Genomic DNA, 10,941 nt, shown 5'->3' with positions numbered 1-10,941 from the left:
ACCCCCCCCCCCCCCCCCCCCCCCCCCCCCATTTGTTTGACATTTTAGACTAAGCAGATTAATCAATGATTAAAATAATTACTAGCTGCAGCCCTAAACACCATGGCAACTGATGTTAAAAGAAGACCTCATCTGTGTGCTGACAGTGGTCATTACAGTGACAATTAGGTGCAGAGATAAATGTCTGAGAGCTAATAAAAAATAAAAAAACAGTAAATTGCCTCTTTGTCTAACTATGTCAAACATCCTATAGGATCCTGCAGACTACTCCAAGAGATACTTAGCCAACATTATTGGCGAAAAAAATAAAAAAGCATTGTTAAAATTCAAGTTGCATGTTTAAACTTCACCCACCAGCATGCAATAGTGGGCCTTCCAGAAAAGACCCAGGCAAACTCATTAAATATTCTGCTTTTACATAAGAAACAAACAAAAAAACCTACGTGTCTCCATCTTCAGTAATAGTTGTGAGCAAGTTCTCCTCCTTTTCAGAAAGTTCAGAGAGCTTTGCTTGCTCCTCCTTGGCGCTGGAAAGCGTGAAGTCCCCGACTATGTCTGACAGACTCTCCACCGTGATGGACGAGGAGCTGTAGGCTGAGTCCAGGCGCTCCTCCACGGTGGAAAACTTGTCTCTCGGCCCGCTGAAGTCGGCGCTCGGCTCCCGGGGCTCCTCCGACTTCAGTATGGAGCGGTACGAGTCAATGCCAGAGTCTGTGCGTGTATCCTCCAGCAAGTCATCTTTCCTGCAGTCGTCGCTCGCCATGGTGGTGTTTGCCTCTCTGGGTTTCCCCCTCCCTCCTTCCTCGAGGATTCAAAGGCTCCCCTCGCGTGTAGTCGCCGCCCGGTGCTCGGTGATGTGATCTGACTCCGAGGATAGCCTACCGACACCTGAGGAAACCACCGCTCCTTTGTGAAACCAGAGGAACGAGCCGCAGCGTTTCATTCCACTAACCGACGAGACATTATCTCACAGCGACAGGCTCTTTTTTGTATCGATTACAGATTTTTTTAAAGTTTCAAAACATGCTGCGGTCATTCCAGACTTCGTGAAACAGGTTTAAAAACAAGCGAAAAGAACTGAAGCTGCTGCTGCTGCTGCTCGTCGTCTACATATCCGGTGGCAGCACGAGCTCCAGGCGGAGAGCATATGAGCAATGAAACGCGATAAGGGGAAGAGCTGATATGTGAAAGACGAAGCTGTGTTTGTCACGCGGGGGAATCCCCGGTTGCGCGTGAACGAACACAAACGACCATTGGAGGAGCATGTGCGGTAGTGGTAAAAGCGATACAATTTTCAAAATAAAACATTTCAAGATTCTAAATTCAAGATTCCTTTTATTGTCATTCAAGAAAAACACAGAAATATGTCCTATATGAACGAAAATTACGAGCACGGCTCCTTTAAAAACACTATTATAAAATAAAATAAAATAGAGCTCCATGTTAAAATATATATATATATATATATATATAATATATATATAAATACCGGATAAAAAATGTTCTTCACTCTATTTATGCACACAATTCTGCATTGCACATAAATAAATAAATAAATATTGCACATTTCAAGTTTAGTGGTGTGTGGTTGTGTTCAGCATTCTGATTGTAGCCAAGCTTTTTTTGTACCTGGCAGTGCTGCAATGCAGACTGAGGTATCTCCTGCCCGAAGGCAAAAGGGAGAACAGGCTGTGACGTTTACAATTTTTTACAGCATTTGATCCCCATTAATTTCCATGTAATATAAAATCAAGAAGTAGGGACTTAACACTTTTAGGCTAACAACAATCACATAATCATGAATTACCCCCTAACTCTAATCAAAGTATTTCCCTGCCAGAATTGTATTCCTGACAGTGAAAAAAGCTTTGAAACAACATGTAGATCCTCATGTTGGGACATAAAAGTTGTAGGCTACACCCATATATATAAGTCAACAGCAGGCATGTTCAAGTGCTCATATTTGTGACTTAAGTCTGATATGAGTATCAATTTTTTTTTTGTTCATCAAAATAACAGAACAAACAGTTTCTCCCTTAAACATCCCTTCAGTTAACTGTATTTCTCAACAACACATGTTCAATCCATATGAGTTTTATTTTTTAAGTTAAAACCGGAAGTCCTCACGGTAGCAGGTCAGTCACTGGTTGCAGCCATGAAATTACACATACTTTATTATTCAATTGGATTTTAGGCCTTTTTTTCTGAAAAGCTGCTAAACCTGAACTTGGTTTATAGAAATTTTGTCCAGTTTAATTTGACAGTGACAATGAACAATCATCAATTCTGCAATGTGTGCTCTGTGCAACTGCAATGTCAATCTGCACTTTGAGGTACATTAGCCTATTACAAAGCTCCACAATATGCATAGTTGTTTTGCATGTGTGGGAGCTCCAACCTCTTTCCATTGTTACAATCAAACAATACCTTTATTGGGAACAAAATGCTAATATTTGTCCTGTAGTTTCCATCTCTGGCCAACGCCTGTATACAGCAGAACACAATATGTGTGAGCAGAGCTAAAAAAAAAATTGACCTCACAAAAAGTTCAGGAATAACCCAGCTATCATTTCTTGTATCCTTTACCATCATGGAAATGCTTGTTGTGGTCTAGCCTTCACAGGGCTCACTTACACACTTTGGCTACTGCTCTCTGCTCTGAGAGGGCCAGATTCATCATAAATATAGTGTATACAATAAGAGTGTCAGAATGAAACCTTTACTGCTGCCAAGAGCTGCCATGTGTTTTCATGTCAAGTACTGTTGTTTACATATTCAGCTGTATGCCAGCAGTCCAGTCCAATGTCCATGCGGTGGGATAAACAACTTATATACCATTGTAAGGTAACAAGTTTCGGTGCAAATAGTTTTGTTTACAGAGGAGAACCAGAAATGGCAGGAATGCAGAATATTATTTCACACATTCTTAATATTTTCTTTAGATGTTCTTTCTTATATTTCACTTTTATTGTATTTTATGACTGCATCACCTTTTAGTTTGGTTTGAAAGGGACGTCAGTCTCCAACATTTTCTCTGCATTTTACTTATTGTCTTATCTTATTGTAAATTATATATCTTATCTTATAATTATGTATATTAATAATTTATTTTTAATGCCATGCGGCACAACAATACCCAAACTATGGCCTCAAAGTATGGCACCAACACTTCTCAACCAAAACATGAACGTCACAAAATTAAAAAATATATATGCATTATATTGTTTTCCCTCCTTGCATGCCTGTGCTGCTCAATAGTAAGTTTACTGTGGAGGCTGAATTTCATGTTTTCAGCTGATGGGATGCAGGGGGTGGGTTCCTCTCTGCAGCTCCGCCTCTGTGTAGCCTACTGTTTGGATTTTCTTGGATGTGTGTTATTTACTTTGTAGTGTTGGGGTGGCTGCCCACACGTGCCGCTGCCAGTCTTCTTTGTCCTGCTTCACAGCTTCACTGGCTGCCATGGGCACTGCCTACGGGGAGAGGAGCTGACTGCTTTGCCATTTCCTAATATTGCATCCCATGCAGCAGTCTTCACCAGCATCTAGTCGTTGCATCGCGGGAGGAGTCTCAGCCTGTTTTGCGCGTCTTCCGTGGCACAATGACCGGATTCCCGTAGGCGATACCCAGCGACGTCTGCCCACCTGGAAGATGCTGGGATGAAGCATCTTTTGAGCGTTTCCTTTTGGGCTCCGGCCGGACTTCTTTCGTTTGGATGATGCGCAGAGGGGTTCTCGGTGTCTTTGTGTTTCACCCAGATTTGGAAACCCCCCATCCCATCAGGAGATCCATGCCACGAGTTTTGTACCGTTGTCATCATGTCCCCAGCATCGGCTGCAACGGCCAGTGAAAGCAGCACCACCACCGTCCCCGAAGAGGAGTCGGACACCCCCCGAGAGGAGGTGAGGGCACATTGTTTACAATACATAGGTCAATTTTGTTATGGGGGGCAACGTCACCCTTTAATTAGTTTGAAATATTTCATGGATAGCATAGTGGAATCCCAGTAATCTCAATATAATAATCAGATTTTGCAGATTGAGGTGATTGGGGCCAATGTTGGCCTACTAGGAAAACTTGGGAATTAAACCGGATTTCTAATGTGATTGCAATTGTAGGCTATAAATGGCCTAATATGAAGTAGGCTACATGGACCTTTGCAACATGCATGGATGTATTGTCTCCTGTTTGTCTCCCCTCCAGACAAGTGATTTCCAAAATGCGGTTCAGGGACCTCTTTTGTGGGTCTTGGAAAACGTCCACTAAAATCACTGTTAGGCGGGTTAAGATTATTAGCCATTATAAGAATGGCTGTTTTGTTCAAATGTTTCCACACAGTTATTTTCCCATAATAAAACTCCTCACAGGAACAACATCTGCGTGGGTTTGTATGTTAAACAATCTTGCTTTAGACAGTGAGATAAACTCTCTGTGTGGGCAGACATAACATCCCAAAAATTTACACCACTAAAACAGACACACCATCAAAAATGTTGCCTGCATGGGGAAATAGGGAATATTTATCAGTATGTTTTACCTTTTCTTTAGTACCGCTTTTCTTGACTTCCCCTACAAACACACGTTGGACAAGTTACATATCCATTACACAAGAGGGTTTTTATATAACCAAGCTGGTCTTATTATGTCAAGAGAAAGTGTCCATGAGTGTGAGAGGCACCACGGAGGTCTCATGAATTGTGAAGCTTCTCTAGTCTTGAAGGTTCCTACTGAAACATTTATTTTCTTAAATATTATTTATATTTCACAACAGGCTGTTTTATAGAGTCTATGTAGAAACAACATTCAGTCCATTCTAAGGCTCTTTTATTTTGGAAATTTAATGTTAAAGCATCCATAGTGTAAGTGTTTTAGTCAAAGCCTGGAAGCCTGTAGCCTGGATACACATTATTTGCTTTCTTCAGGACAGTACAATCCAGTACAACACAACTGGAACCAAATGTCAAAAATTATAGTAAAGCCTCCAGCTGACTGAATCTCAGCGGCATTTTGCACCATAACTGTGACAAATACAAATCTATATTGGTACAATTTAGAAGCAGCTTTTAATTCCAGCAGTACAGATTCAAATTCAACTGTAATTGTTCTGCAACCATACGCTAAATTTTCAATGCAACTTTTTTTCCTGCTTCATCAAACCCATGTTGGGAATCAAAAGCACAGGTGGTATTTCCTCTCATCATTGGGTGTCTCTGCATGACATGTGAGGTATTCCCCTTGTGTGCTTAATAAGAGGTCAGAGGAATTTTCTTTGTCTAATGTATCATTAACGTCAGCACCACTGTGTTCATGTGCTGAGTCACTTCCTTCCTTTTGTGCTATCGATTAGGGCTAATGAACAGCTCTGTTATGATATCAAGCAGGGAGTCTTTAACTGAAAATGCCATTTGTTTTGTGATAAAATACCTTCTAGTCATATCTGGTATAATTAAAGTAAAAGTTAAGGGTGAAACTGTGTGACTGCTGTTTCAAGATTATATTTGCTTCTTTAATTTAACTGCATGTTTCTGATCAAATATTGCCACGTACAGGTACGTTTTCTCATCTCTTGTTCATCATTATCCCTGCTGATTAAACAGAGACTGTAAAGTGTAACATGAGCCACAAAGTATGTCATGTTGTATTGATTATAGGTGCCGAGCGTGCACAGGATGCTATAGCGTGTAAATACTCCTTCTGCAGCATCTCAATGGGGAATTTCAATGTTAATCCCTTTTACCCCATGGGGCGTAGCCTTGGTTTGGTAAGGGACTTGGGGACCATGTGACCAAGGTGGGGAAGATAATCATGGTGAAAAGGTATCTATTATTTATGCTCGTCTGTCACTTGGAGAGCACAGAGGTGACATGTTGAATTCAATATATCAATGCAGTGATGCTGCTGTTGATTGTTGTAGTCACACGAATGCATGGGCTGACCTATAGACTGTCCTATGTAAGAGATGGAGATTTTTTTAACTGAATCAGTGCTGCTACATTACAGCAGTCTATACACAGGGGACTCTGCCCTGGTGTAATTTCTGTTATGCAATTTTTTTAATGAACTGTGTTAAAATTCATCCTTTCTGGAGCTTTTGAATCATTGCCAGGTTTGTGTGGCTGCGTTCCCAAAAGGGCATGACTAGCTCTTGATGCAGGTGCTGGGGCTTGCTGTGCCCCGCGGTGATGAAGGATGGCATCAAACAACTGCTTTTTTTTCTGGCTGGCTTGACATTAAATGTGGAGGCTATAACCCCTCAGAATATTTCTGTTCTTTTACTCCTTTTCTATTCTCAGATATCATGTTTGAATAAACACACACACCATGGCCATGTGCACACCCACACATCAGTCAAACAGACACTCACAGTCCTCCTTACTGACAACAAGGTATATAGTTGTACTTTTGCATTAATCAGACATTTTTATTGAATTTATATTTATAAGACGGGGTGAGTCTCTTCATATTAACAAGCACAGGCCAAGACGTGAGCAATTGGTTCACAGCTCATGCATAAACTATGCAAAAGCACTTACAACACAGAATATTTTCTTAAATATTTTATATGGACGAGCCACTGCTTTTGAACTGTTTTTAAATTTATACCTAACAGACATTTAGGTCATACTTATGTTCATTAATACAATAACAAGTGTGTAATTGCAGGTAATATAACCCTCTGAAAGCTATATCACTTCTAGGAAAGAATGTAAGCATTATTTTACCAATGTATATGATGAATGATATATATATTTACAGTATTGTTCCACTGATTTATTGTTGTTTTCTCATCTTCTTTTTAGCAGCGGCCCCAGAATCAGTCCCTGACTAAATCATTGTGCCAGGAAACGCACTGGAAATGCCTGCTGCTGTCCCTGCTGATGTACGGCTGCGTGGGGGTGATCGCCTGGTGCCAGGTGACCAAGGTCACGCGCCTCTCCTTCGATAGCGCCTACAAGGGAAAGTCTATGATGTATCACGACAGTCCCTGCTCCAACGGCTACATCTACATCCCTTTGGCCTTCCTGGTAATGCTCTACGTGGTCTACCTGGTGGAGTGTTGGCACTGCTACACAAGAAACGAGCTGCAGTACAAGGTGGATGTGGACAGTGTGGCAGAGCGCATCCAACGAATGCAGCAGGCCACGCCCTGCATCTGGTGGAAGGCCATTAGCTACCATTATGTCAGGAGGACGCGACAGGTGACACGCTACCGCAATGGAGATGCCTACACCACCACACAGGTCTACCACGAGCGAGTCAACACCCACGTGGCTGAGGCGGAGTTTGACTACGGGAACTGTGGGGTTAAGGACATCTCAAAGCACCTGCTGGGCCTGGAGGGGTTCCCCATGACCAGGCTGAGGTTCACCAAGTGCTTCAGCTTTGCCAATGTGGAGTCAGAGAACTCCTATCTGACCCAGCGGGCTAGATTCTTCACAGAGAATGAGGGCCTGGATGACTACATGGAGGCCCGTGAGGGGATGCATCTGAAGAATGTAGACTTTAAGGAGTATATGATTGCCTTTTCTGACCCTAATCACCTTCCCTGGTATGCATCCAACTCCACTTTCTGGACGGCAGCTGCTTTCACCCTCTCCTGGCCTCTGCGGGTGCTGACAGAGTACCGCACTGCCTGTGTACACTACCACATAGAGAAGCTGTTTGGCTTTGACTATGTGCCAGTAACACCCTCTGAGGAGCGGCCGTATTGCCGACACATCCCACGAGTCAACACAATCGACAGCACGGAGCTGGAGTGGCACATCCGCTCCAACCAGCAGCTGGTACCCAGCTACTCAGAGGCAGTTCTCATGGACCTGGCCCAGCTCTCAGGGAGTTCCAACAGCTACTCCATGTGCGGAGGCTACGGTAGCTACAGGCAGAACTGTGAACGCTGCCACCGTGCCATCAGCAGCTCTTCCATCTTCTCTCGCAGCGCCCTCAGCATCTGCAACACGGGGAGCCCCCGCATCCCCTTCAGTGCCAGCCGCTTCTCGCTGGGTCGGTTGTACGGCTCCAGGCGGAGTTGCCTGTTCAGGAGCAGCGGGAGCCTGAATGAGCAGCCCTGCCCCACAGAGAGCACACACTGCCTGTCAGGCCAGCAGACCACTGAGGAGAACCCTCCAGCCTACCAGGACGCTCTGTACTTCCCAGTGCTCATTGTACATCGCAACGAAGGCTGCCTCAACCACGACCACCGCTCCCTGCACAGAAACGGCTCCTGTGTGGAAACTTCTCTATGACCCACCTGAGCATAGGGATATTAAGCTACAGCAACAGGGTGAGAGACCTTTTTACACCAGGGTTGGGCTAATATTGACTTCTGTTTGTCACTTTTACAACAGGGACAGTTACGACAAACAAGGATTTGTTCAAGTTTCTAAAAATGCTGTCCCTCAAACAAACAGGAAATGAAGATTATCTGGGAAAGTCCTTAGAGTACAGTCAATAAGTCAGGGTAAAACAGACTTGATGCTATTAATGAGACTGTTGTTTAAAATACAATGCGCCTTTAAAGGACCAAACTGCCAAAGTGTACTGTCCTGTGGCGTTCATAAGGACAAGAGTCCTAATAACCAAGGAATACCAAGAGGAGTCACTTCCTACTGTAAATGCCATGTTTGTAGATCTTAGTCACGGACGATTTACAAGGACGAGTAACAAGTATTTGAAGCCTAACATAGGTTTTGACTCAGCAGTCGCCTAAGAAATTGCCAAGAAATGAAAGGGATATGACAATTAATGGACGCCTGAATAGGAAATGAAGAAATATTGGGGAAAATCATAGACTCGCACATCATGTGGGTCATGTGAATTATGAGAGAAAATGCAAAGATATCAGCCTCCTTGTAAAAGCATAATTAACATGACTAAAAATACATTTTATGGCTCTTATAAAGTGAAGCCACCTTTATCTAGCAGCTAAACATCTGCATGTGAAACTGGGCTCATGGAAATGCATTTAAAAAGGGACACATTTCCATAGTATAAAAATCAATGTCTGATACAGATGCTGAAGTAGTAAGTTATTTGAAATCAGCTTGGTTGCAATGACATTACACTTCCCGGCTTGCTAAATATAGCAACGTAGATGATGAATAATTTAGCACAGGTGGGCTAAAGGACACGAGAACTTCAAACACTTCTTCAAACAGTTTCTTAATTACTATAAACTGTACATTTTGTATAATGGCCAACTACGTAGTAATAAACTCACCATAATATAAATAGATCAGTGTCAGTTCAGCTAGTTTAAAACCTTAAAGATCTGTTTAATTTAATATTTGGCAATATTTGTATTCAGCCTACCTCTTTATTTAAGTGCCTAGCGATCAACTGTTACTGACAAGCATAAGCTATTATAACTGAAGTCATCTCATCTCAACATCTTCCCATTAAGACCTGATCTCATTGTTGTTTAAAATTCGCAGGGTTTTAAGAATCATGTTTTCCAGATGATTTTCCTCATATTATAACACAGCTCTCGTATAACCTACTGATGTTGCTGCTGATGCATATCAGAGAGACAGCCAGAGAGCTGGCCATCAAAGACGGTAGAAACAGGCAGAGGCCTGGATTCACTACTGATAGTGTCAGATTTAATAATATGACAGGATTACTTCAAAGAACAACAAAAAATACTCCCTCTCAAATGAGTGCACGCATGGTGAATTTTATCTGCAGTGAAAGATAAACTAGCATGGATCGTTTCCCACCATTAAGACCAAGAAAACCATTAAAATGTCTAAGAATAGTAAATATAAGAATATTTCCTGTGGTCTGACATTTTGCATCAACTTCTTGTTAAAACTTGTCTGTACATTAATGAGCCTGTATTGTAAATTGTGACCAATTAGCCATACTCATTACATTCCATGTGTGGTGTTTGGAATTACGGAATAACTTTATAGCAATACTAGAGAATAGACACAGATTCTATCAACCCTTACATTTCATTCAACAGTGAATGAAAACATTCTGTAAACTGTTTTAAACTGTTTTCACAGCTCACAGGCCATCTATGCAAGCCCCTAAAACTCAGGATAGTATTCAGGGCAAAGAGTCTGCTTTGCAGAAACATCTCAACACCTGGTCATCACTTCTTAGGTTCCGGAAGCAGTTATGCAGACATTTTATTTTGCATTTTCAAAGGCTTCAGCTGCGCAATCACCGGATTGTTTTTTAATGAGGGGTTTTGCAAACACAGGATGCTGAACCAAACTGTCATACTGTAACATTAACTAATTTTCCCATTGCAGAACACAGTGGGCAAAATACAGGATTGTAGTTGCACTAGCTATTCGTAAATCCATTTCTAAATCCTTCCAAAGTTCTTATTGACAACTAGCTAGTTTAAAGGGATTTACTAAATTGGGTTGAGCCATTAGAACTTAAGGAATGTCTTTTTAAAAAACCTTTGTAATGTGTAAGTTGGTTAACGTAACATAACACTAAATATAATTATATCAATTTGAATTGCCAATCTTTTGTAGGCCTACATGTCGTTATGTGTTTCAGAGTTAGTAGTATCGATGCAATTTAGACTGAGTTGGAAATTAGTTGTTTAGTAATTTAGTCAGTAAGCTAAACTAAATTGAGGTATTTTGACTTGTTTTTGTGAAATATAATAATTACATATTTATCCATCATTATTATATTATTTTACTAACAAGTTGGTTTAGTCAGTTGGTTCAGTAACAGCTACACTTGGCAGTTAGTTGGTGAAGATATTTAGTAACAACTAATCTCTACTTAAGAACTAGTTTCTGTGGTGCAACCCTTTTTAATTTAGTAATGTGTAACTCTCCACTGAGTTATAACACGGCCAAATTTGAACTTCCGAATAGCCGGGGCAACCGACTCCAGGTCCTGGTGTTCACTACACTTTTGAGATTTTGGGAAATATGCTCATTCGCCTTCTTCCCGAGAGTCAAATGAGGGGAT

General features: G+C 41.6%; 2 protein-coding genes across 2 annotated transcripts in view; one reads left to right on the top strand and one right to left on the bottom strand.

Annotated features, from left to right (window-relative positions):
* Positions 1-1,281, bottom strand: part of nfkbie (nuclear factor of kappa light polypeptide gene enhancer in B-cells inhibitor, epsilon) — a 9,642-nt gene extending 8,361 nt beyond the window's left edge. Inside the window, exon 1 of the mRNA XM_046061191.1 lies at positions 444-1,281. Within this exon, the coding sequence (XP_045917147.1) occupies positions 444-763 (320 nt within the window). The 5' untranslated portion in view covers positions 764-1,281. The remainder of the gene's footprint in view (positions 1-443) is intronic.
* Positions 1,282-3,511: 2,230 nt separating this feature from the next.
* Positions 3,512-8,808, top strand: tmem151ba (transmembrane protein 151Ba). Its single transcript, XM_046061261.1, has 2 exons — positions 3,512-3,899; positions 6,798-8,808. The coding sequence occupies exons 1-2, from the start codon at positions 3,816-3,818 to the stop codon at positions 8,238-8,240; spliced, it is 1,527 nt and encodes a 508-aa protein (XP_045917217.1). The 5' UTR covers positions 3,512-3,815; the 3' UTR covers positions 8,241-8,808.
* Positions 8,809-10,941: the final 2,133 nt, after the last annotated feature.

The sequence above is a fragment of the Micropterus dolomieu genome, linkage group LG10, assembly GCF_021292245.1.
Source record: "Micropterus dolomieu isolate WLL.071019.BEF.003 ecotype Adirondacks linkage group LG10, ASM2129224v1, whole genome shotgun sequence".
NCBI classification, from domain to species: Eukaryota; Metazoa; Chordata; class Actinopteri; order Centrarchiformes; family Centrarchidae; genus Micropterus; species Micropterus dolomieu.
The sequence above is the reverse complement of the archived record's forward strand: the minus strand, read 5'-3'. Positions and strand labels throughout refer to the sequence as shown.